The sequence below is a fragment of the Myotis lucifugus genome, unplaced genomic scaffold (genome assembly GCF_000147115.1).
Source record: "Myotis lucifugus unplaced genomic scaffold, Myoluc2.0 scaffold_36, whole genome shotgun sequence".
NCBI lineage: Eukaryota > Metazoa > Chordata > Mammalia > Chiroptera > Vespertilionidae > Myotis > Myotis lucifugus.
In genome coordinates this window covers 1,736,572-1,761,130 of record NW_005871084.1, presented here as the reverse complement: position 1 = coordinate 1,761,130, position 24,559 = coordinate 1,736,572, and the positions used below count along the sequence as shown (strand labels likewise).

The 24,559-nt window shown below is 38.6% G+C and overlaps 1 protein-coding gene across 8 annotated transcripts in view; it reads right to left on the bottom strand.

Moving 5' to 3' along the window:
* WDR7 (WD repeat domain 7) overlaps positions 1 to 24,559 on the bottom strand; it is a 285,950-nt gene that overhangs the window by 82,449 nt on the left and 178,942 nt on the right. For all 8 annotated transcript variants that reach the window (XM_023752617.1, XM_014454396.2, XM_023752616.1 and 5 more), the window contains one exon: positions 331 to 517. In XM_023752617.1, coding sequence (XP_023608385.1) covers positions 331 to 517 — 187 coding nt within the window. The remainder of the gene's footprint in view (positions 1 to 330; positions 518 to 24,559) is intronic.

Genomic DNA, 24,559 nt, shown 5'->3' with positions numbered 1-24,559 from the left:
ATGCCCCAAACTATCTGGTCACACATTCTATTAGTAAAGCAATTTGGGAAATACAGTTTTCCTTATAAATGATGTTTATACTATTATTAGCTAACAATCACAATAAACAATTTTAAAATTGTTACTGACTGATCATTCATGGGCTCACTGCTAAATCCCAATGGTGTTAAAATTACAGGAACAAACTTCCCGTTCATTGTCCACATCCAAAATTTCACATATTGAGACATCTGTTTATTTTTCTATTAAAAACACACAATTTATAAAGGGTAATCGCTGGCAACAAAACACAACAAAAACCAATTGCATTAACTGGAACGGAGCACGTACTTGGCCAGCTGCTTCTCGGCGTCAGCACAGAGTTCCAGCAGCCCCATGAGGACGGCAGACACATCCATGTAAGGCTCCCACACGGTGAACCCGCGTCCAATCAGATCGATGGCTGTTCTCCGGATGGTACTGTGCGGAGGAAGCTTGGGGCTCGGCGGCTGGAGCAGAAGAAACGTCAGTGCCTTGCCTAAAATTACAAAATAAAAGGCAGAGCAATAAAGTAATATTACTTTTGTGATGTTTTCTTTCAAGCATATTTTCAAAATGTAAACCACTTTGGATTTCTTTCTTTTCTTTAACTGAAAAAGGGTTTTGAACAGAGAGATAGATTATGAGAGATCTTGAGTTTACAGTATGTGACTGAGCATTATGTAGGTGACAATATCTCATACCATATTCTGAAGTGTTTTAATTCCATAAAAAGTACATATAAATAAGTATACACAACTTCAAAACCAATCAGTGATCCTAAATTTCCAATGTTTCTCCCTACTAAGCATTTTGCAAGATGCAGATGGCTTCAAATGATAGAATATGGGGTCTCTTCACCTTTCTTCTGCATCTAACAGAATTCACATGTCAAACACTTCCCACCGTGACACCTCTCATTACACACAATGTTCACCCACAGGTGAGGGATGGAGAAGGCAGAGCGTGTAACGTGAAAAAGTGTTCCCTCCTAAGTGTGTACCTCCTGCACTTCCTGGTGTTACTGAGTACGAGGGTGTCAGGTGTGCAGGAAATTCTTCACGCAGTTGGTTAAATTAAATGCAGCTTGCCCAGCCAGTGTGGCTCAGTGATGAGCATTGACCTATAAACCAGGAGGTCACGGTTCGATTCCCGGTCAGGGCACATGCCCGGGTTTCGGGCTCAATCCCCAGTAGAAGGTGTGAAGGAGGCAGCTGATCAATGATTCTCTCTCATCACTGATGTTTCTAGCTCTCTCTCCCTCTCCATTCCTCTCTGAAATGAATAATAATAATAAAAAAAACCAAATACAGCTCATATGATGTCTAAATCTGTTGAAATGATCTAGATTTTAATTAACATGTCCTACTTTCTGGTGAAGACAATGCTGACAGTTTGTACACATGTGCCCAGTGGCACTTAAGCTGCAGAAGCCCATCTTCAAAAGGCATTCTGACATTTAAAAAAGAAAAGCACGAGAGACTGTGAAGAACAAACTGCAATTTAGAAGAGTTGTTTTTTTTTTTTGGTGTGTTTGTTCTTTGAGAGGAAGAGACAAAAACAGTTTATAAATCATCCAATAGTAGACTGGGTAGGGGAGCACAGGCTTCAGATTTAAGACAGAGGATTAACCACAGTTTCATAACTTATTAGGGGCAGGCTTAGGAAGGGACTCAGTGAGCCTCAGTTTCCCTGCCTGTAAAATGGGGATAATAATAGTTAACTCTCATTAAGCATCTGAGTGTGAAATGAATGTTGCCATAGCGGCAGTCAGGGCTTAGTATGAAAAACATGTTGAGCTGGTTTGTCTTCAAAAGGAGGAACGTGGCATATAAACTTCAGTGCATTCAACAACGACAAACACTTATGTTATGGCCGACTGCTGAGTGAGAATGGTTGAAAAGGAAGCGAAGAGAGAGAAAGGGCATTGCAGAGCCAGGACAAGCGTCCGTGGCTGCAGTCTGTAAGTTAGCGGATCTGAGCTTCTTCTCTGTACAGACCCTTCAAGAATCTGTTGAAAGCCATTGGTCCTTTTCTCAGGCAACTACATACATATACTTATCTACCAAATTCTGCAGAAAATATCTCAGGAGGCCATGGCCCTTGGTCTAACACTGCCTGCAGTAAACAAAAAAGGAACCTATATAGGGAAAGCCTCCTTGAGAAACCATCGCCCGACTCATACTTCATTCATGCATGCATTTGTAAATTTTACTCTCACACTTAGCCATGTAAATGTATGGAAAGCTTCAAGTTTTGTGGATGACAAGAATATACACTCCTTTAAAAGGGTGATCTATTGTTCTCCATTGTCTGACAGCACTTGTGTGCCCTGTACCACAGGATGTTTTTAAATGCAAGCATTTCTGCGCACTTCCCTTTTCCTCAGCAGGTGCCTTGAGGGTAGGACTGTGTTTCATATAACTTTGTGTCTCCCCAAACACCAAGCACAGAGATTCGCACACATTATGGACCTAAACGGGAAGATAGGTCTGCCTTTACGGCATGCACATTCCTAATGCAGCTCCCTGCCCCAGCTTGTCAGAATAATACTTCAAAATGTCCACAAGTCTACCACTTTCTGTGTCTTCTTTACTACTAGGGGCTGCAGACAAACCTCCCCCGCTGTTCCCTGTGGACGCCCCGAAACACCGCGGCGATGGCTTCCAATCTAAGGGCTAGGGCTCCCTGGAGGTGTATCCTGGGTAAGTGATATTGCAAAGGGGAAGTGAAGTTCCCTGAGTACCATGTTTTATAGCATTTCAATCATCATTTTCCTTAACTGCCCTCTCCCCGTTCTGTATTCGTGACAGGGGAGAGCACTCTGGCAATAGAGGGACCCGGCTGGTTTTTCTGCGGTGGGAACTCTAGAGGCAGCTTCCTCACCACTCTGACAATTTCTTTTCTGGTGAGCAATAATAAACAATAAGTGGCCGATTTCTTGCTATTTTCCATCATTTTCCTGACAAAGTTGGAAGCGCAGCCTAGGGGATGTGATCACTTGCCCTCCGATGAAATGACAGAGAAGGGAAAACAGTAAGGGTTCTCTGAAAGACCCCTGGCCCTGTATGGCCACAGCAAAGTGTGACCCTCCCCCCCCTCAGAGCGAGGATGCCCAGCCCAGCAGGAAATGCAGGTTCCCTGTGGCCCGTCACCCCTCCCCCTAAATCACTTCTCGCAAACAAACATCTCCTCCAGCATCTCTCCCTCTTTAGTTCTCCTCCAAGTCTCTGGTAACACAGGGCACAGATCCCCTCAGCTCTAGCAGGGCCAGGGTGGGGCATCGAGAGAAGCAGAGAGAAAAATGGCCTGTTTAACACACATTTTAAATCTTCTAGTCCATGTATGTTTTTCTCCAATGATCTGTTTTGGAATTATAAAGACATATAAATGTTAAAATTGCACATCTGGCCCTACCTGGTTTAGCTCAGTGGATAGAGCGTCGGCCTGAGGATTGAAGGGTCCCAGGTTCGATTCTAGTCAAGGGCACATGCCCGGGTTTCGGGCTCTATCCCCAGTGGGGGTGGCGGGGGGAGGGCATGCAGGAGGCAGCCAATCAATTATTCTCTCTCATCATTGATGTTTCTATCTCTCTCCCTCTTTCTTCCTCTCTGAAATCAATAAAAATATTTTAAAAAATAAAATAAAATTCCACATCTGTCTCTGACAACTTATTCCGAACAAGACATGTAAATAATAAAAGATGAAGAGGATTTACAAGTTAAATCTTTGGTTTACAGCCTTGTTGATGAATAGGATCCTTACGACTTTAATGCTACCAGCATTAATGACACTTATGTTCTGAAAAAACAATCTAGGAAGCCTAAAACTTCAAACTTCCTAATCACATATTCTTGCTGACACCAAGGAACCAACCTTTAAAAAATGGTATGATAATAAAAAGGGATAGATAAATGTATGCTTTCCTCAACTTATATTCTCAAATTTAGGGTTGATTTAACTTACAATTCCAAATAATGTAGGTGTTCTGCAAAATGGACCATGGTGATGAAAAACCTAAAATTAAGATGACAGTACCTTTCCTATTGATAGAAAAAGTCTCATGACTAGAATTTTGTGAATTTGAACTTTACCTGTCAGAATTTTCTTTAAGTGTTTGGTACCCAATAAAGGTTGTATTTTAACATGTATAGGATAGACTCTACATTTGCACAGAAATACAAATTGACTTATTTTACATAAATGCCCCCCTTCAGAATTCCATAGTGTCTCACTGAGTAAGCACGTGGGCAACAATCGCCATCAGAACTAACTCCTTCATAAAAACTCTCCAGTAGCAGTATTAAAAAGTTCAACAAACCGGCCTGACATTCCTTCAAGGCTTTCCACAATTTTGTCCCAATCTATCCATCCAAAGATTCATGTAATACCTCTTCTTAGAGCATTGCTATGTTGTACTAAGTACTGGGGAATCAAACAGGAATAACACTCAGCTCTTCCCCTCAAGGAAATACATTCTCGCTCAGGAGATAGGTGAGCAACCAGGTAATTTGAATAAATTATGAACAGTGTTATATTTATAAGCACATCTTATTATGACAGAACTTAACCGAGGCACTGAACCCCATCTCAGGGATTTGAAAAGGCTTCCGGGAAAGGTGACCTCTATACCAAAACCTAATGCATAGGTAGAAATTAGCCACTCAGAGAGGAGGAGTAGGGAAAGAAACCACTCCAGGCAGAGAGAAGAGCACGCCTAAAGACCAGGTGATGAGCAAGAATATAGCAGGATCAAGGGATTATGCAAAGTTCAACATGGCTGAAAATGTTGTTGGGGGAGGGAAGGGGTTGCGGCAATGGCAAGGGAGAAGGAGCGCAAGGTGGATGGAATGTAGCGGTGAGACATGAGGCAGGACAGGTTCGTAGAGCCTGATCACAAAGGCCATCAGTGCCATGCGAAGAGTCTGTTTATTCTGGTGACAATGGGGAACCACTGGAAAGTTTTAATCCAAAAAGGAGTATGATCAGATTTTCATTTTAGAAATCAATGTTTAGGCTGTCTTGTGACTAGAAGAGGGCAAGCCCTATTGCCTTTTAATTGTGATCTACTCATCCCCAGCCAAATGGATTAATTAGAATCACAGAATTTTCTAGTTAAAAGGGCTTTGGAAAAACCCGATCTATTCCTATGCTTTGGATGAAATAACTGAGAACCATAGTAGGTAAGAGGCAATATTTTATTCATGACACTCTACCCAGCTATGGATTCAAAACTTATATACTTTATGATTAATCTCTTCCTCCCTCTGAATTACAAAATACATGAAGCTGCTGTTATCAGTGTCTCTACAAAACAGATTAAATAAATTATAGGTTTTATCTTTTCTCATACAATGAGAAGGTTGCTGTACCTTGTTCAACAGCTAAATATAGCCATACTAAGTTCCTCTGATTATCTTGGTTGTAACTTAGTTGAATCATGGTCACAAAATTGTTTACTGTCCACCCAGCACTGCATCTTCCTTACGGGCAGGAAGAAGTAAAAGGATGAAGGGCAAAAAACATGTGCCAGGTAAGTCAAGCCCCCTTTTAAAGTCTGATTACATTTCACTGGCCAGAATTATATCACACAATAATTACCCTCGTTTCAAGGAAGGATGGGAAATGTAGTTTGTGAGCTGGGCACACAGCTATCTTTAACAAAACTGAGTGGGGGTTTTTTGTTTTTGTTTTTAAGAATCATTGCTCATTTTCTTTCTCTTTTTTCAAATATATTATTATTGATTTCAGAGAGGAAGGGAGAGGGAACGAGAGACAGAAACATCAATGATGAGAGAAAATCATTGTTTGGCTGCCTCCTACATGCCCCCCAACTAGGGATCTAGCCTACAACCAAGGCATGTGCCCTGACAGCAAATTGAACCGTGACCTCCTGGTTCATAGGTGGATGCTCAATCAGTGAGCCACACCGGCTGGGCCAAAACTGAGAATGGTACTGCATAGGTAGTTAGAAATTTCTGCCACATTTTCCCGCTTACCTTAGAATGAAATTCTTATTAATATAGCAATTATTATCCATACATTTAACAAAAAAACAATAAAGCATCTCTTGAACTTTGTTCTACTGTCTAAAGCGAATTTTATTCACTTTTCATTTTATTTTATTACCTTTTCCTGTGTGCTGAGTAAGTTCGCTGCGACATATGAAAATTAAAAAACAAAGCAAAAACTTTAATGTTTGACATAGGCTTAGCACAGTGGCTTATTTTTCAGTAAGTATCAGTACATACTATTGCTTTGGCAAATACTAAAAATTACTTTATACTGTACCCAGCACAGTCAACAAAATTATACACAGATCAGAAATTTCCAAGAGTCTGCCATATACTTTGCCCGTGGCTCTATGGTAAAATATAAACAATGTGTTAATAAATCCTTTTCATAAAGCTAAACTTTTTCAACTTAAAGGAGTGCTTTTTCTACTGTTATGTTCTTACTACATTGTGGTGAATAAAAGATTTTTTTAAATAAAATGATGAAGAGAGTAGTATTTTTTAATGTTTGTACTCAGCAGAATAAAAATATTTAAAACATTGCTAAATACCCTCACATTTTATATTTGGAAATTTTACTGGCCCATGATATTGAAAACCTTGGAAACAGTGCTATTGATAATACACTTACTGTCCCAAGAAACTATAAAGGTACCTTCTCCCCCTATAATTATTACAACTAATAAGTCCTCCTACTGGTCACTGGCTCTTAACTGAGACTGCCAAGAGGCTCCTAACTCAGCTTGTTGCAGGGTGAAGTTCAGCATTATTCAAGTCAACCTGGGACCATATTCAAGGTCAAGTTCCCAAACTGGTCTTTCTTATCTGTAAGGTAGCTGAGTGGCACAAATACTGCAGCAGCTTTGTAGTAGGAACTCAGCGAGCAGCAGGCACTCCATCACCACCTCCCCCGTAATCTAGTCAAGTGTCCAAATGAACTACCAAAATGCAGACAGCCTCCGAACACTGGAAAACAAATCACAACCAAACCTTTTAAAAAGCAGAAAGCACAAACATCCAGCCTTGGATAAATCACAATTAACTGCGACCCTCTGGCAGCTGAGAGACTAATTCTGTTGTCATGCAGTCAAGAGTGATAACAATAGCTCATATTTTAGTGCTATTTTACCTCCAGCCTTGTGTGTGTGTGTTCCGACTTCAGTCTTACTGTTTTTAAAAAAGTGCTACAAAAGAGCAAAGCTGCAAGAAAATATTTACTCTTTGCTGTGACAGCAAAATGCAAAAGATGAGGAGAGGGTTGAGACAGAGACAACAAAATAAAGCCTATATAAATAGTGGTCAAAAAGCTGAGAGTATTACACTGTGACTCACTTGTTGCTTTGCTCTGTTAAGATGAAATGTTGTCCAATCATAAACTGACCAATAAAAAACATTATTTTTTTAAAGTTTTTATAGTATCTGGCTGGTTATAATGACCAACTCTTTTAAAAGATTAATATACAAGCCTTTACACTAACATCCCTTCCTCCCCCCCTCCCCAAACACACACATACATACATACACAACTGCTATTACTTAGGTCATAATTTGTTTTCTGGAGTATTTATTTATCCTTACTTATCACAAGCTACTTTATTAACACAGCTACATTTATTAAATGCCTATGATATGAAAACACTGTCAACTATAAAGAACTATAGTTATATATTTCTAGTCTGAGTATCAGATATTATTTTCAGCGTCATTCATTTGATTAAAAAAATAACACGTTTAGACTTCTTTTACTCACTGAAAACACACACTCAGAGTCAACTGCAATTGTGTCCACTAAACAGAACACCTTTTAAACGAATTCAAACTTTTTATTTTCCATAGAATCACAGATACTACTAACATGATATGATCATGATATGAACATGAATCGGGTATTTTTTTTACCCAACTGTGTAGAAATAGCACTAATTAAGAAAAGTTCACTTTAAAAAGTTATTTAAAAAATCAATGGCATTGTAACATTTTTCTCGAGCTCTCCATTTGTAATTTTCATTTCCTTTTCTTTTTTGGGGGGTGGAAGGGGGGTGAATTTTCCCTCCCATGATGCTTTGCTAGACGCATGAAGACCTCACAGAAACCCTTGGTTACCTCACAGGCAATTTCTCTAACCAGCTGTGAGGAAGGAAGCAGCATTGGTCACTGAAGCGGCTGAAGGAGGAAACTACAGAACAAACAGTGCATTCAACGGGGACAGGGACCTGGGCTGTGGAGGGCATTTTCTTGGGCTTTGGTGCAGCCTAGGCCAGTCTACAGGTGTAGTTAAGACAAACTTGTTTCTCAAACTTAAAATAAAATTATGAATGAAGAAATGGCCACTAACCATCCTTGGCTCTGAATAGTAGAGAAGGGAAAAGGTCATATTAAAAAATACATTAATTAATAGCTCAATTACAAGGAAATTCCTGTGGGAGAATATATCATATGCACTTTAGACCAAACGAATTTATGATGATTTATGCCATTACAATGAGTGCAAATGAATTAATAATGATTGGCCACTTATTTCAAAGTGTAACTAAGAGAATGAAGCCTTTTTCCATTTGCTAATGTCCATCAAAGAGCAAGCCTGGCAGAGTGCTGTCTAGAATTCCATTCCTTTGCTTTATACAGGTACCTGATTTGATTAAAAATAATTCCAATGTAGAGTGCATTGTTCATGGATATAGAATAATTAACAAACATTTCTACAACTAGATGCTTTGCACTAATGCAGTTATTAAAAACCAATTTTAAACTTTTAACATCCTGCATGGCATAAAAAGCAAGTTATTTCTTTTAATAAAAAGCATAATATAACTTTGTTAAATTAGAAAATTCATTTGATAAAGATATTTTAAAACTCATTAATCTAATATTAGGTTAATCAAAACAGTCCTAATTCAAAGTAATTAGCTGTTTCTTGTCCTACAATCAGAAGCATATAGAATTCAAAAGCTCCCTGATTCAAAGTATTTTTTCTGCTCTATTTTGAGTTATAAATTAACCAGGTTTTGATATAGGGTGACACTTAATCATCTTGCTTTGAGTAATTAATGTATTTCGGGTGGCAGACTAAAATAGACTGTGGTTGATAACAAGGGCTGATTGTTAGACAATCTGGGGGGGGCAACAATAAAGAAGTAAAATAAAAAGAAGTTCATGATATCAAAGAAGTAAAAAAGAAAAAAACACCATAAAATCTACCAAATCTTTAGTGAGTGGTCCAAACACTTCTATTTCCTGTTCCCAAAAGGTGTGGGGTTATTGAACGGCATAAGCAGGAAGGGGGAGGGAAGGAGATAAGAGAACAAGGGTTTAAATTCCAGCTCTAGCACCTATTGGCTGAGTGACCCTTTAATTCATTCGATAGTTACTAGTATCAACTCCATAATAGGCACTGCTTTAAGTGCAGGATGACAAAGTCTGCTCTCATGAAGCTTATATTCTAGTTGGGACATAAAAACCAAATGAACACACATATACGACAGGTAGTTCTAAGTCCTGTGAAGAAAAATAAAGCAGAGTAAGTGTCACAAGTGGTAAAGAGGGAAGGACTCTGTGGAAGGTGACATTTGAACAGAGACCTGAGCGAAATGAAAGGGGCGTGTGCAGTCGCCTGAGTGCAGATGGTTGTGATGCCATGGGACTGAGCGATGCCTCGGGAATGAGTGCAGGTGCAGCAGAACCTCCTGGCTGGAAAGAAGAGGAACGCCAACAGGGAGAACAAGTGGCTAATGAGGCGAGAGAACCAGGAGAGGACAATGTCACAGAAAGCAAGGGAAGGGAAGTATCAAGTTCCCACACAGCTGGAATCATGCGCTGGCAGGAGACAGAGACCAGGGCTGAGACTAGCTTACTGGGTCTGGTCATGCCTAAGGCACTGTCACCTAACTGAAAGGTTTCAGTGGAATGAAAGCCAGGAGAGCCTGTGGAACAGATTCAGGGAAGAATGGTCGCCAAGGAAAGGAGGGAAGGTAAAGGTAGTCAGAATATTGGTTATAGAATGGACACAATGATACTTTGATTTCTTATGACTACTGACAAGTTAGCATCCATGTTACCTATAGCTATAGGGTGAGAAATGAGATAAATGAGTATCTGACACATTAGGTATTGCTCACTGAACATGAATACAGTAGTATTCCATGTCCTGTGCATGGCCTCCATCAGCCTTCTCTGGGCTGATCACCTCCAGGAACCAACCAATCAGAGGGAGTCCCTGGCCTTCAAAGCAGAGACTCCCCTAAGCCTGCAGCTTCACTCTGTCTGACCAGGAATGCATCTGCACCCTTTCTGTAGACCAGGCAGCACGCTGCGAGAGGACCTGCCAAACAGATTCCAGGGTTCTGAGGATGCAAATGGAGCTCTCCAAAGTAACCGACTCACCACGCAATCAGAAGGCTCACAATCAGTTATTTCATGCATTTGCACTACTCTAGCGCTTTTAGAATTTCATTATTATTTAAAAATGCGTGAAATCAAAACAATGACATTCTCTAAGAAATATCATTACTGTTACGGCAAAAAACACAAATGTTTCATGATATCTTCATTATTGCCCCTTGTTTTTAAATAATCCACAGAGACTACGTTAATAATCATTACAAGATAAATCGCAAGGTAATCTTCTAGGTAGTCTAGTGGAGATTAAAATTACATGAAAAATTACTTGGTCTCTTTTCTAATGACCACACTAAAATATCCCACTGGAACAAGGACCTGATGAATGTGAAGCCTTTACAGATGTGCAGTCCAAACTAGAAGTACATGCCCCTCGCAGACACTAAATAGTAAGTTGTGATATGGAGACTGGAGTAACCACAGGAAAAATAAACTCAGAATTGTGTTACATGTAGGCGGATGGACAAATACCAACATTCCCAATACAAGCCCTTTAAATGTTGCCTTTCTACACATTTATTTTATTGAAGTTGAGTAAGGAGGGGGGAAAAAAAAAGATGAACAAACAAGAGTCACTCTGCTGCCCGTTTCTCAGTCTGGACATCTTTGTTTAAGCTTTGACTTGGCTTAAATGAACGAATTAATATTGACAAAAACATCAACTAAGCTAATGAGTTGTTAGTTAAGGCAATAAACATGTCACATTAGAGTCAGCGCAGTAAAGAGGTAATTAGCCCTGCAAAAGCCCCGCTGATTGGAGCTGTTGAGATCCTCTGCTCTTAACCTTTGAGTCCATTATCTAACCCAGGAGTGGTGGCTATGTTAATGGGGACTCGCCAGGAAACAGCAGCCTTGCTGGAGCAGCTAAGCCTGCCCTGAGAATTCTGGGACCAAAGGGTGGTGGTGGGTTTACAAGAGAGCTATCAGCAAAACTCCCTGAAAAGCTGAAAGAGAGATCTTTTGGGAATAAATGTTAATGTCAAACAAAGAGAGAGGGCAAACATATTTCCAAAGAATTATTTAGGGGGTATATGTATTTTTTAACAAATGCATACATAGCAATATGGTAAGTAACATACAATGTGACAAAGGAAACGTCACTCCAGCTATTAAAGTCTCTCTCTTCTACAAATAAGGATGCTCTGATCCCTTCAAGATAAACGGCCACAATACAGTGCATTCCTGACTATCTGAGTTATAGAAGCAACCAATATCACAATTAAAATCACGGATAATAATTCCTATTCATTTAAGACAAAAAAGAAATATACATGGTATTACACTTCTGAAATTTATATGTTGACACAAATACCTACAAATTATCCTTTAGAGCAGCTTGCTCTAGATCGGTTTTAGTGCTGTTTTTTTTAAAACTCGCTAAGTTTACTGATTTGACTCTAGGACAGTGATGGCGAACCTTTTGAGCTCGGCGTGTCAGCATTTTGAAAAACCCTAACTTAACTCTGGTGCCGTGTCACATATAGAAATTTTTTGATATTTGCAACCATAGTAAAACAAAGATTTATATTTTTGATATTTATTTTATATATTTAAATGCCATTTAACAAAGAAAAATCAACCAAAAAAATGAGTTCGCGTGTCACCTCTGACACGCGTGTCATAGGTTCACCATCACTGCTCTAGGACAACCAAAACTAGCATTGCAAAGTCTATGTTGAAAAAAAGCATCAGATGCTTATAGAAAAATCACAAATAGCAAGACAGAATCTATGAATTAAAATACAACATGCATGGCCCTCGCTGTTTGGTTCAGTGGATAGAGCATCAGCCTGCAGACTGAAGGACTCTGGGTTCAATTCCAGTCAAGAGCATGCACCTCGGTTGCAGGCTTCACCCCAGCCCTGGTCAGGGCACAGGGCTACGTGCAGGAGGCAACCAATCCTGCAGGAGGCAACCAATCAATGACTCTCTCATATTGATGTTTCTCTCCCCCTCCCTTCCACTTTCTCTAAAAATCAATGGAAAAATATCCTGGGCTGAAGATTAACAACAACAATAAAACATGTATGAATAAAACACCTACCCTCTAGATTAGTGAATCATTCCTGAAACAGAGGAAAAAACCACACTGAAGAGCACAATTTGAATTTGCATAATGTTTATAATAACTTCCTCCAAAACTATCAAATATAAGCTAAGTTTTGACATTGCTTCTAATATTACATATGCATATAAATGTTAATTGACATTAATCTATGCATATAGATTAATTGATACTACACTATCAGGAAATGTTTACTTTTTCTTTGAAAAACTTGTTTTACTTTAGAGCTTAAAAACAAACACATCATGAATTCAAGATAACACTAGGCTGACATTCATTTTTCACATTTTAATAATTTTATGTTATTTTCTTTTACAGAGGAAGAAAAGGTTCCATCCCACTTTTGTTCTTATGCAAGTTTGATGAAAGAAATAGTTAGATACACAGTTCCTAGCCACCACTGCTGTGTATGTGCGGTGTGTGTGTCTGGGTGTTAGAGGAGGAGAGATGTGGAACATTTACTATACAGTAAATCAATACGTGCTATCTTTTTCCAGGCTGAGTAATTTCAAAAGGGACAGGAAGCAATTAGCTGCCTCACACCTTATTGGCTAGTGTATGGCTCTAATATATATATGTTGTTGTTTTTGTTTTTAATTTTCCCTCAATATAGTCTATTTTTACTAAATTTGCAAACCAGTTATATTGGTTTAATTTTCATTAATTCTTTTATAAAATCAAATTTAGATTGAAAAAAGCACTATAGACCAGTCTTCATTTTCAATAAAAGAAGTAATGCTGCAAACCAAAATAAGAAATAATTTCTTTCTGTTATCCTACTGTCATTGACAGCTAAGTATAACCTGAAAAATATACATGTTATAGTATTATTTACTTCTTATGGACAGGACATATAACAATGTCCAAATACTTTTAAACTGTCTAGGAGCAATAAAGAAAAATAAATAATACTATCAAAATATTTTTAAGACTTCACATCCATGGTATGGATTTAATTTGATATAATTATTTATATAATAACTTCATATCTAAGCAGTATATTATAGAACAATGTATTCAAATTTTTTTTTCTATTCCAACATACTCGAAGAAAATGACATATTACCAAACCCTGTCTTATTATGGCAGGTCAGGAGCAGAATACCATGAGTATAATTTGAGAAACTCCTCTGCGGGATTCACATATGTTCCCCACTCCACACCTTGGCCCTGTCCCTTCTAGTCAGTGAAAACTACCCTCCTATCTCCAGTGACTGAAAATCATGGATAGTAGAGAGCTCTGAGGTAAGATCTGCATTCTAACCTCAAGCCCACAATTTAAAAAAAAAAAAAATATATATATATATATGGATAGATAGATAGATAGATATAGATATAGATATAGATAGATAGATATAGATATGTATATATCTATATATACACACATCTATATATATAGATGTATATATATCTATATATATAGATGTATATATATATCTATATATATAGATGTGTGTATATATCTATCTATCTATCTATCTATCTATATAAATTTTTTAAATTTATTTCAGAGAGAAGAAGGGAGAGAGAGAGAGAGAAATATCAATGACAAGAATCATCGATTGGCTGCTTCCTGCATGCCCCCTACTGGGGATGGAGCCCACGACCTGAGCATGTTCCCTAATCAGGAATCAAACCATGACTTCCTGGTTCATAAGTGGACACTCAACCAGTGAGCCACACCGGCTGGGCCCAAACCTACAATTTGATCTTAGGCATTCATTTCCTCATCTAATGACATACAATAAGATGGAAGAGAGACTTATTTCTCAAGTTGATAGGAGGATTAAATGACCTAACACCCACTTTGCTCAACACAGGATAGGCTCTTGACATATTCATCCCCCTCCATCTGCAGTATATAATTACACAGAAATTGTTCCTTATTTTCTTCAATCACAGGTATTAATTTGTATATTATACTAAGACTTCACAAATGGACTTTTGTAAAAGTGGAAAACTACTAGGACTCTAGTCTTTTTAAATATATATCCTATCTAATAAAAGAGTAATATACAAATTAACCATCATTCCGTCACTCCCTCACTCCATCACAAAGATGGCAGCGGCCACGGAGCTGGAGCAAGCAGGAGGCTTGGTTGCCCCGGTAATGGAGGAAGCCAAGCTTCCCGCCTGCCCTGGCCGGACCTGGGCTCCGCTCAAGGCTACAAAGTTTCAATTATAGAAGATAAATAAATCCCAGATACCTGCTTCCAGCAGGTGTGACCTCCGCTCAAGGAGGGGCTCGGACCAAGGCTACAAAGTTTCAATTATAGAAGTTAAATAAATCCCAGATACCTGCTTCTAGCCCACGGGCATGGCCAGCCTATTAATGGCCCTAAGCCCCTCACCCAGGTTTGCCAGGCACCCCAGTGGGGACCCCCACCCTGAAGGGGGTGTGACCAGCCTGCAAACAGCCATCAGCCCCTCACCCAGGCTGGCCAGGCACCCCAGTGGGGACTCCCACCATGAAGGGATGTGGCCAGCTTGAAAATGGCCCTCAGCCCCTCACCCAGGCTGGCCAGGCACCCCAGAGGGACCCCCACCCTGATCCTGGACACCCTTCAGGGCAAACCAGCCGGCCCCAACCTGTGCACCAGGCCTCTATCCTATATAATAAATGGGTAATGTGCAAATTAACCCTAACAGCAGAACAACTGGGAATGACTGGTCACTATGACACACACTGACCACCAGGGGGAGACGCTCAATGCAGGAGATGCCCCCTGGTGGTCAGTGTGCTCCCACAGGGGGAGCTCTGCTCAGCCACAAGCCAGGCTGACGGCTTCCAGCACAGCGGTGGTGGTGGGAGCCTCTCCCACCTCCTCAGCAATGCTAAGGATGTCCAACTACAGCTTAAGCCTGCTCCACGCTGGCAAGTGGACATCCCCCAAGGGCTCCTGGGCTGCCAGAGGGATGTCTGACTGCCAGCTTAAGCCCGATCCACCCCCAGGGAGCAAGCGTAAGCCAGTAGGTGGACATCCCCAAGGGGTCCCAGACTGCGAGAGGGCACAGGTCAGGCTTAGGGACCCCCCCCCCCCAGTGCACAAATTTTTGTGCACCGGGCCTCTAGTATATATATAATATAAAGCATTTTACCAAATAGTATGAAAAAGTAAAATGAATAAATGAAGGGAAGGGATCGAAAGAGGAAAGAAAGGAAAATTATATTTGTTGACTGGCTGAGAGGTGGCAGGTAGTGTGTGCACTGGGGCCTTTATATGCGGTATCTTATTTAATTCTGAAACCAGTTCTGTGGGAATATAATATTAGTTTCAAATTGGAAGATGAGGAAAATTGCTTCTCAGAAACTTAAATAACTTATTCTAGATTATACTGCTAGTAATGCCAGAATAAGGTTTGCCTGACTTAAAATCCTCTGTTCTGTCCATTATATTATGTATAGTATTTATTTAAAAGTAATAGGTTATGTCATATTCTAGACTTAAGATGAGATTTGCAAAGAAATTTTATATTTAATGTTGCAATTTAAATATATCAAGTCGCTTTTCTCCTGGTAACCCCAGAAACTATAAACTGGTTTCATGACAATCAAATAATCACTGAATCATTTTAACCTGTGTGAAGAATGAAAAGTCTAACAGGCATCACTCTTCAAGGATAGCTGAAACTGTTATTAGAATGATCTACATACATTAACACATAAAATGAAGACAAAGAAAAGCAAACAAATATAACACTGGTTTCCCAACCTCCTCCTGTTATCTCTGGCCTAGTTACACTTAGCTCACAATGCGATTTTTCTTCCTCTCAAAAGCTGCAGCGGGTGAATCAAATGTGAAAGCAAGATCAATTCTGTTCCAAGACAGTCAATGAGCTTAAGATCAGACCCGTTTTGGTTTATGGAGAGAATCTAATTATGCTAGCATAAATATTTGTTTATACAACTATATTACAGAGGCAGAAAAAAGAGAAAATACCTTCACCCACTCCCCCTGATGGGCCAATTTCACGGCTATTGATAGGGTAAAAAAAAAAAAAAAATTTAGTTCCACATACCATACCATCCATATTTATAGGAAAAGCTGTAGAGCAAAATATCTTCATGCATCATCCTATATAATAAAAGGCTAATATGCAAATTGTCCCCTTGGGAGTTCGACCGACTGGGAGTTTGACCGCTCACTATGATATGCAGTGACCACCAGGGGGTGGCATGGGACAAAGGAAGGCCCCAGCCAGCAGCCAGGGGAAGGAAGGCCTTGATCAGCCCTGATTGCCGGCCAGGCCTAGGGACCCTACTCATGCACAAATTTTGTGCACTGGGCCTCTAGTATTTTATAAAAAAAGACAACAGCTGGAATGATCCAACCTTCTCATTATGATAGATCAGAAAACAGGCCAAGTCAGGTTATGCACCTTCCTCTAAATCAGTGTTTCTCAACCTGTGGGTCGTGAACAATGAAAATACATCCTGCATATCAGATATTTACATTACAATTCATAACAGTAGCAAAATTACAGTTATGAAGTAGCAACGAAAATAATTTTATGGCTGGGGGTCACCACAACATGAGGAACTGTATTAAAGGGTTGCGGCATTAGGAAGATTGAGAACCACTGCTCTAAATCAGAGGTCTAAAAGCCAAAGCTCCAATCTCAAAAACCAGCATTCCCTCCATGGTAACACAAAGCTTCCATAGTAAATGGGTTCAAAATTATCATCATTATAACTGTGACTATGACCACATACCCCAGTGCATGGCACACTGTCTGGCACTGATGAAGCATTAAAAATATTTGCGGAATGAACGAAGGGATTTGATTCATACTCCACTGTCCATATTTTAAGTTATCATTCAAGCAAGGTCTTGGTTAAATTTCACTTTATTTACCAAGTTTTGTTGGTCTCTCAACCATGAGTCCCTGAATTTCTGGAGTGCGTCTTGTTCATGCCACGCAAAGAAATATAGACTTAGAAAGCTCAGAATTAGAATGGACTTGAGATGATCTGGCCCAGAGATCTCTAATTCTTAGTCCACAAATTTGTGGACTCACTGCAGACCTATAAATTCAGAACACTGAGTCCGATGGCATGGAGTTCACTATCCTGTGGGACAGCCAGTTCCATTGTTAGACATCTTTTTTTTATTACATAAAACTTCAAAAAAGTAGACAGAAAAGTATAACCAGCTTCAAGAGCATGACCTCCTGGCCAATCTTGTGTCATCTAGCCCCAGACTCACTCTCCCCAACACCTTGAATTATTTTGTAGCAAATCTCATCTGTGACTACTTCAGTATAGGTGTCTAAAAGATTGGGACTTAAATAAAATAACCACAATACTATTACCACAGTAAACAAAATTATCAATAATTCCTAATCTCATCAAATAGCCAATTGCTGTTCACATTTTAATGATTCTCTTTCTGTTCCCCTTGCTACCTCTCCCTCTTTTTCTTTCTTTTCTTCACTTTTTTACATTTGTCTTTTCCAACCCCAATCCAAATATGTCTCTTTATTAAGTCTCTTAATCTACAATTTGCCCCTCCCCCTTCTGGGAAGATATTATTTCTTTTGTCCCACTGAGATTCCTAAAATCCAATTCTGCTGTTATAGCCTTTCCATGGTATTTAAAGAGTGTTCTGACCTCTGTTACGCTATTTCTATAAATTGGCTGAACAGATTCAGGTTTGAATTTTTAAAAAATATTTCTTAGACGTATTTCCATCAAGAAGTATATAATGCTCAGCTGTCCCTTTTTTGGTCATCTTCAAGAGCCATTAATTGATTAGGATGGCAAAATGGTGATGTCCTCTCATCTCTTCTTCATTTATTGGCTAGAATACTGTTATCAAGAAGAATTTTCTCTCATCATCCATTTTGTTACAATGAGATGATTTGTATAAAATACACAGAGTAAATGTTTATTTCTCTTTATTTATGAGTTTTCACAATAACAAGTTTATTTCTGGCATCATTCAAAAGCGATGCTGAGGTTTGTATGATTTTCCCCCTCAGTATCAGATCAAACACTTGAATCAAAATAAGTTGATGTGTTTCTGTTTCGATCCACTGTGCTTATTTTTATTGCCTTTTTACCTGTCTTTAAATATAAATAATTTAACTTGCTTCTGAATCGTGAGTCATGTGGAGAACCATTTCCACAACAAATTAGTTTACTTTTAGCACTCATATGATTTCATATAATATATAAATAAAATTTTAAGTAGGTATCAAATATAAAACAGATTGCCTGTCTTAAACTGTAAGTTTTTAGAGCAAAATCACTTGTATCTCTAAACCCGTTAGAATAAAACTAGTCAAAAACTAAATTGAAATTCTTAACAATATCTTTAAAAAACGATTTGTAACAAAAAGAGAATCAATACCATGTAGGAGTTTTTTAAATGGTTTTGGATAACATATTTCTTAGATTTCAAGTTTAATTTAAATTTTTAGTCTTTTCTTATTTTATCAAACTTCTGTTTCCTATATACTCTAAGTTGTATGTATCCTTTAATATCTGTGAGACTATCTATATGCTTTCTTGTTCTACCTGTCATAACTTCATGCCAATTTCTTGCATTAGAATATCTGCTCTAATATTTACTTCAACCTGCTTCATCCCTTCTAATCCTCTCACTGTTCCATAAAAAAAAAATTTTTTTTGGAAAATATTTAAGTTTTGCAGTTCATCTGAAGATGACCATACCACAAAGATTCTGGCATTTTGAGGGAAAAAGCTAAATAAAAGAGTATCTGAAAGTGACATTTCCTCAGTAATACATTCAAACATGAATTTTCACATAGTGACTTACTAATCATAATTGAGAGCAAGGACTCTGCTCACTGGATTATTCCTGTCAGGAGTGAACTACATTACTTTTCTTGGTTCCCACATGTAGAAGGCAGGAGCAACTGCCAATCTCTACTTCCCACACAGTCATGCAGTTTAAATATGATAATGTTCCTTGTTCAATCATCTGAGTATCTTGGAGTCAAAAGGTCACAAAACACATCATTGCCCCCAGAGTTAGGCTAATGTTGTCACTAAGATTGGAGGTGATTAAATTTAAGAGCAAAAACACTTCTAATTAATAGCTTCATCAACAGCTGAGATTTTAAAACATACACTGTATTAAAATTTAATACTCACATTTTCATATTTGAGATGTAATAGTCCTACAAATTTATCAACCCATTAACTTTATAAACATTACATTACTGTACTTTAAATGGAAAGCCATGAATTATTACTAAGGATAGTCCATTGTAATTGAAATATACTGTGAATTGGCAAGGTGAAATCAGTCTAGGTCCCAATCAAAATATTTAAATAAATTCATGTCTGGATAACATGGGAAAAACTGACTGCTTATCACTAGTGAGACGGCACCGGGGTCTACCAACTTATCTGTAGCCCTTTTCTTGAGGTTGACAGAACAACTCAGAATCCAACTTGTATTAAAAATGGAAAACAAATGTCAACAGGTTGCTGTTTTATTATTGGAAACTCACTATCCATAGCTCAGTTCTCAAAAGAACAAATACATCTTACCATAAGAATGAAGATAATTAAAAATAATATCAAACTAATTATAATCTCATTCATAGAATTCAAATACCTTGATAGCCCTCATCTTTAGGAAATAGCAGGATATAAAATTAGACCAATAAAAAATGCACAATCTCAAAGGTAGATGAGGTGCTTTCTAATAGCATCTTTGCAGTCAAGGCTATTCATTAAATGCAAAACAAAAGTGCCATCCTACTCGCAAATATACAATACCACCAAGGGGCAATCACCTTGATGCTCAAAAGTTAGAAAGGCAGCAAAGAGTTTAGAAAGAAAAATCTGCTGTGTTAGGTATGTCAGGAAGGCAACCAGATAAGCAAATGTCAAAGAAGTTACCTTCAAGGATTTATATAATCCTAGATATAAAACACATGATTCAGAGAGTGAAAAATCTGTTGACCAAAATCTTTTCTGCCAGTGCAGTGATGAGGGGCTCACCTCACATTTGCCGCCTCAGTATAGGATCGAGTCATAAGTCACCCATTAGCTTTACTTTCCTTAACCTCATTTCTGTCTCTCGTCCAATTGTGGTTAATTTGGGTTCTGGCTTATATAATTTGCTTTAATGACTTGGTGCTCTTCCAAATCACAGCACAGACTACGCTTTAATATTAAGTTGAACCATGTGAAATAGCCAATAAGGCATACCTCATTTCATTGCGCTTAGCTTTATTGTGCTTCACAGATGTTGGGTTTTTACAAATTGAAGGCAAGCCCCTCCACCAACAAAAATATTATGCCTTGCTCTATTGCGGTGGTCTGGCGCTGAACCCACAATATCTCTGAGGGCTGCCTATATTTGACCACTTTGACTTTAAAGAATGGCGTTGTCATGGGGTATAAGCTAACACTTGATACATCGTAGTCCATACTACACCACACCTGCAGCATATGCACTTAGGGACAAGAGTCACATGGGGCTTCTACCTTTGTGCACTCAGGTGACTACATATATGTGATATAAGGGAGGCACTAAATATAAAGACTAACTTTTTAATATTTTACATCCATTGAATAAGCACATTATATAATTATATATATATACACATCCACAAAGGCACAATCTACTGTGCAGTTACCAAAATTAACTTGATTGACAACCTATAGGTTCAGCATAAAGATTTCTGGGCAATGAAAACAGCTTGAATGACATACTGCCTATAACTATATAATATTACGATACTTTCGGAGTGGCCACATCAATATTTTAGGGCTTGTGCTACTGCCCAGAACTCTCTTCTTCCCAGAAGCAGAATGACCTGCTCCACTCAAGCCAATGCCATAGGAAGCTCTGGGAGGGCAGAGGACCAGCTCTGGAGACATTCTGAGCAGACTGCTCTGTAATGCAATGGTGGGTCAGACAAAGTAGAATTTTAAATGAGCTCAGGCTTAATACATTACCTTTTCTTGGCCTAAACTTCTCTAGTGCTTAAAAATCCAAGGAATCCTCCACCTACCAATAGTGATCCCCTATAAACCATTCAACAGGAAAACACTAGTAAGTCCTCTGCCTGTCATTCTCATCCTTTCCTAACGCCAGATGCTGCCCGGTGACTGACAACTGCAGCTGAAATGGATGCCACTGCAACATTCTACAACATCTAATGGAAGTGGACTGCCTTCTCTATTCTGGAGAAAGTACATGGGAATGTCCACTGGGACTGCGGATAAGAGATTATAGGAACCATCTCTTCAGTCTGATAAAGTAGCGAGTAGCAGACCCAGAAATCCATAGCAATTAAAAGGCAAATAAAAGTTAAATATAGAATTTGTACATCTATTGTACATTATAATCAAAGGTCTGATCTTGTTAACAAATCATTAATTATTCCTTATCACTAACATCCCTGAGAAGTAGTAGGTAAGTGATGGGACATTACTAGGCCATTGAAATGCAAATTTGGAACAATAGTTGCCAACCATCATTTATTTATCTGTAAATGCAGAACAGAGTTAGTTGTGCTGACCACACACGGGCAGAGTGCAGCTTTGTGAGCCTGGTGCAGTTCTGTTGTAAGCCTACCCCTTTCAGTAGGAACATGACTACATTGCCTAGGGATCTATTCAGCTATGATAAAGGTACTTCTCAGAAAGATACATAGAGAACAATTTCTTGGTCAGTCTTTCAAAACATAAAATAATAACTCGATTCAAAAAAATACAATAATAACTCGATTCAAAAAATATTTATGGTGAAAATAATTGGTTCATTATAAAGGACCAAGCAGAGAATAAAATTTTAGTGATTTGCAAGTTCTGACTTATTAGACTGGATTTTAGAATTTTAATGATCAATTATTTCTTCTAGGACAGTTACCAATTTATAGTCTCTCAGCTCCAAATCTACCACCTCCCCCTGGCTTTGTAAGAGTAGTGCTGGACTCTGTAAGCACCTCTGTGCCAGCTGGCAGAATGTTAAGCTTTGTCAACAGAGGTCAGCAGAGTGATCCTGCAAGAGGAAAGACTCTTTCCCGCAAGCAGCTCTGGCCTGCCAATCCTGGGAAATGGCAGGCTGCTCTGACTCAGGTGGACCATCACTTGCCCCCAGTAACAGGTGCTGCATCAGAGCACCTCCAGCCCCATCTCTCCCCGCTGCTCACAGGCAACAGGCCTTGTCCTTGGACAGGCTTGCTCACGCCCCACAGGCTGGGGGTTTCCTCACTAGCTCCACCTCCTTGGAAAGAGGGTCTCTCCCAGTCCCTAGTTCCCTTATTATCCATTTTACTTCATCCTAGACAAGTAGCTGATCTTCTGTTACTTCTGAACCCCTAGGAGATCTTTTACCTCTTTTGGTCGTCAGCCACACAAATCTACGTTTCTTTTTCTATCTGTATGCATACTCAAAACCACCTACCTCAAGATTCCTTCTAAGGTAGTCCCTTTTCTTATTTGTAACTGGGAGAACCACTTTTAGTACTTTGGTCACTGTTATTTAAGACCCTTGAATAGATACTATTTACTATAATATTGAATAAAAATGTACACATTTATGTCCCTATTTTGTTCACTAGTTTATGCAAAAGCTACTGATTTTTTGTTATTTGTCTTGCTGATTAATTATCTAGCTACCCCTGAGTGATATGATCTACCTTAGTTTTTTTGTTTTTGTTTTTTTAAGTCTTTATTGTTAAAAGTATTACCTATGTCCCTCTTTTCCCCCCATTGACATACAGTACAGCATAGGGAATTAGTCAATATTGTAATAACTATATACGGTGCCAGGTGAGTTCTCTAGACTTACCAGGAGGATCACCTTGGAAATTATATAAATGTCTAACCACTATGGCTTACATCTGAAACTATTATAAAATAATATTGAATCCAAACTGACATATAAATTGGAAAAAGACATATAAATTGGAAGGACCATTCTGCAGAGCTGTCAGAAAACCTCAGACCAAGATTATTTAAAAACCAGAACTAGGAATGTCCTATGGGAAAAAAGGAGGGCTGGGAGTTGCCATTTGCAATACAATGCTAACACTTGTCACTGACTCAACTACACTCAGACAGTCCGGGAAACAAGAAATCAAGGACATTTAAAATTGAACTAAAATTGAAAACTGAATCAAGGTAACTAATACCTACATTAGATGGTTTTCAGAGTCTTATACCAAAGCTTCATCACCATCTAGACCAAAAAATTGTTATAATGACTTCATACTATATTCCTATAAGGTACAAATCTCAAACTACCACAGATATTATATTTAGTTACTGAACTAAGTTCAATATTACGCAAGTCCATGAAGCTGGATATGTGTAGAGAATATGTGATGTAGAAAGAACTGTAGCCTGATAAGCTGATATAAGAATCCCATAAGGAGGGATGGCAGAAAATACATTCAAGATGCTCAGTGTCAAACATATGGCATAGCTGTGGAACCTATAAAAACAGAACAATTGGTACAGAGCAAAGAAAGTAAGATAACCAAGTTCAAGTGGCAGCAATAAACACAAGCAATCTACCATATAGTTCAAGAAAGAATAATCACATTAATAATTTCACAGAACCCTGCAATTTTAGATGAAGTGGCTTTAGAAATAACCTTGTCCAACTTGCTTGTTTTATAGAAGAGGAACCTAAAGCCCATCAGTGCAGTGAATTAACAAAAAATGATTGCAAATTAAAGTTATTTTTGGAGAACAAGGATGGGATTACATCACCAAACAGGGCCTATAATGCAAGTGTCAGATCTCTGTTAAAAATGATAAAGCTGTTACACAACATAAATTATTTACAAGGAAAAACATAAGAACAGTGAAAATTTCCATTGGATCTGAGCTTCATATTGTTGATGCGGTTAAAATAAGAAACAACGTAAAACACATGGTTTTACCAAAAAACTTGGTGTTTTAGTATATTTTTACATAAATCCTCTAGGAACAACGTGCCTTGCCACAAACAGTGGGAAAAGTATTCTGGGCTTGGGGGGGAGGGGGCGGGGATGCATCTGGATTCAAATCCCTTACAAGACAGGCAACCTTAAGGAAATCATTAAATTTTTGTATCAGTTAACTCATATA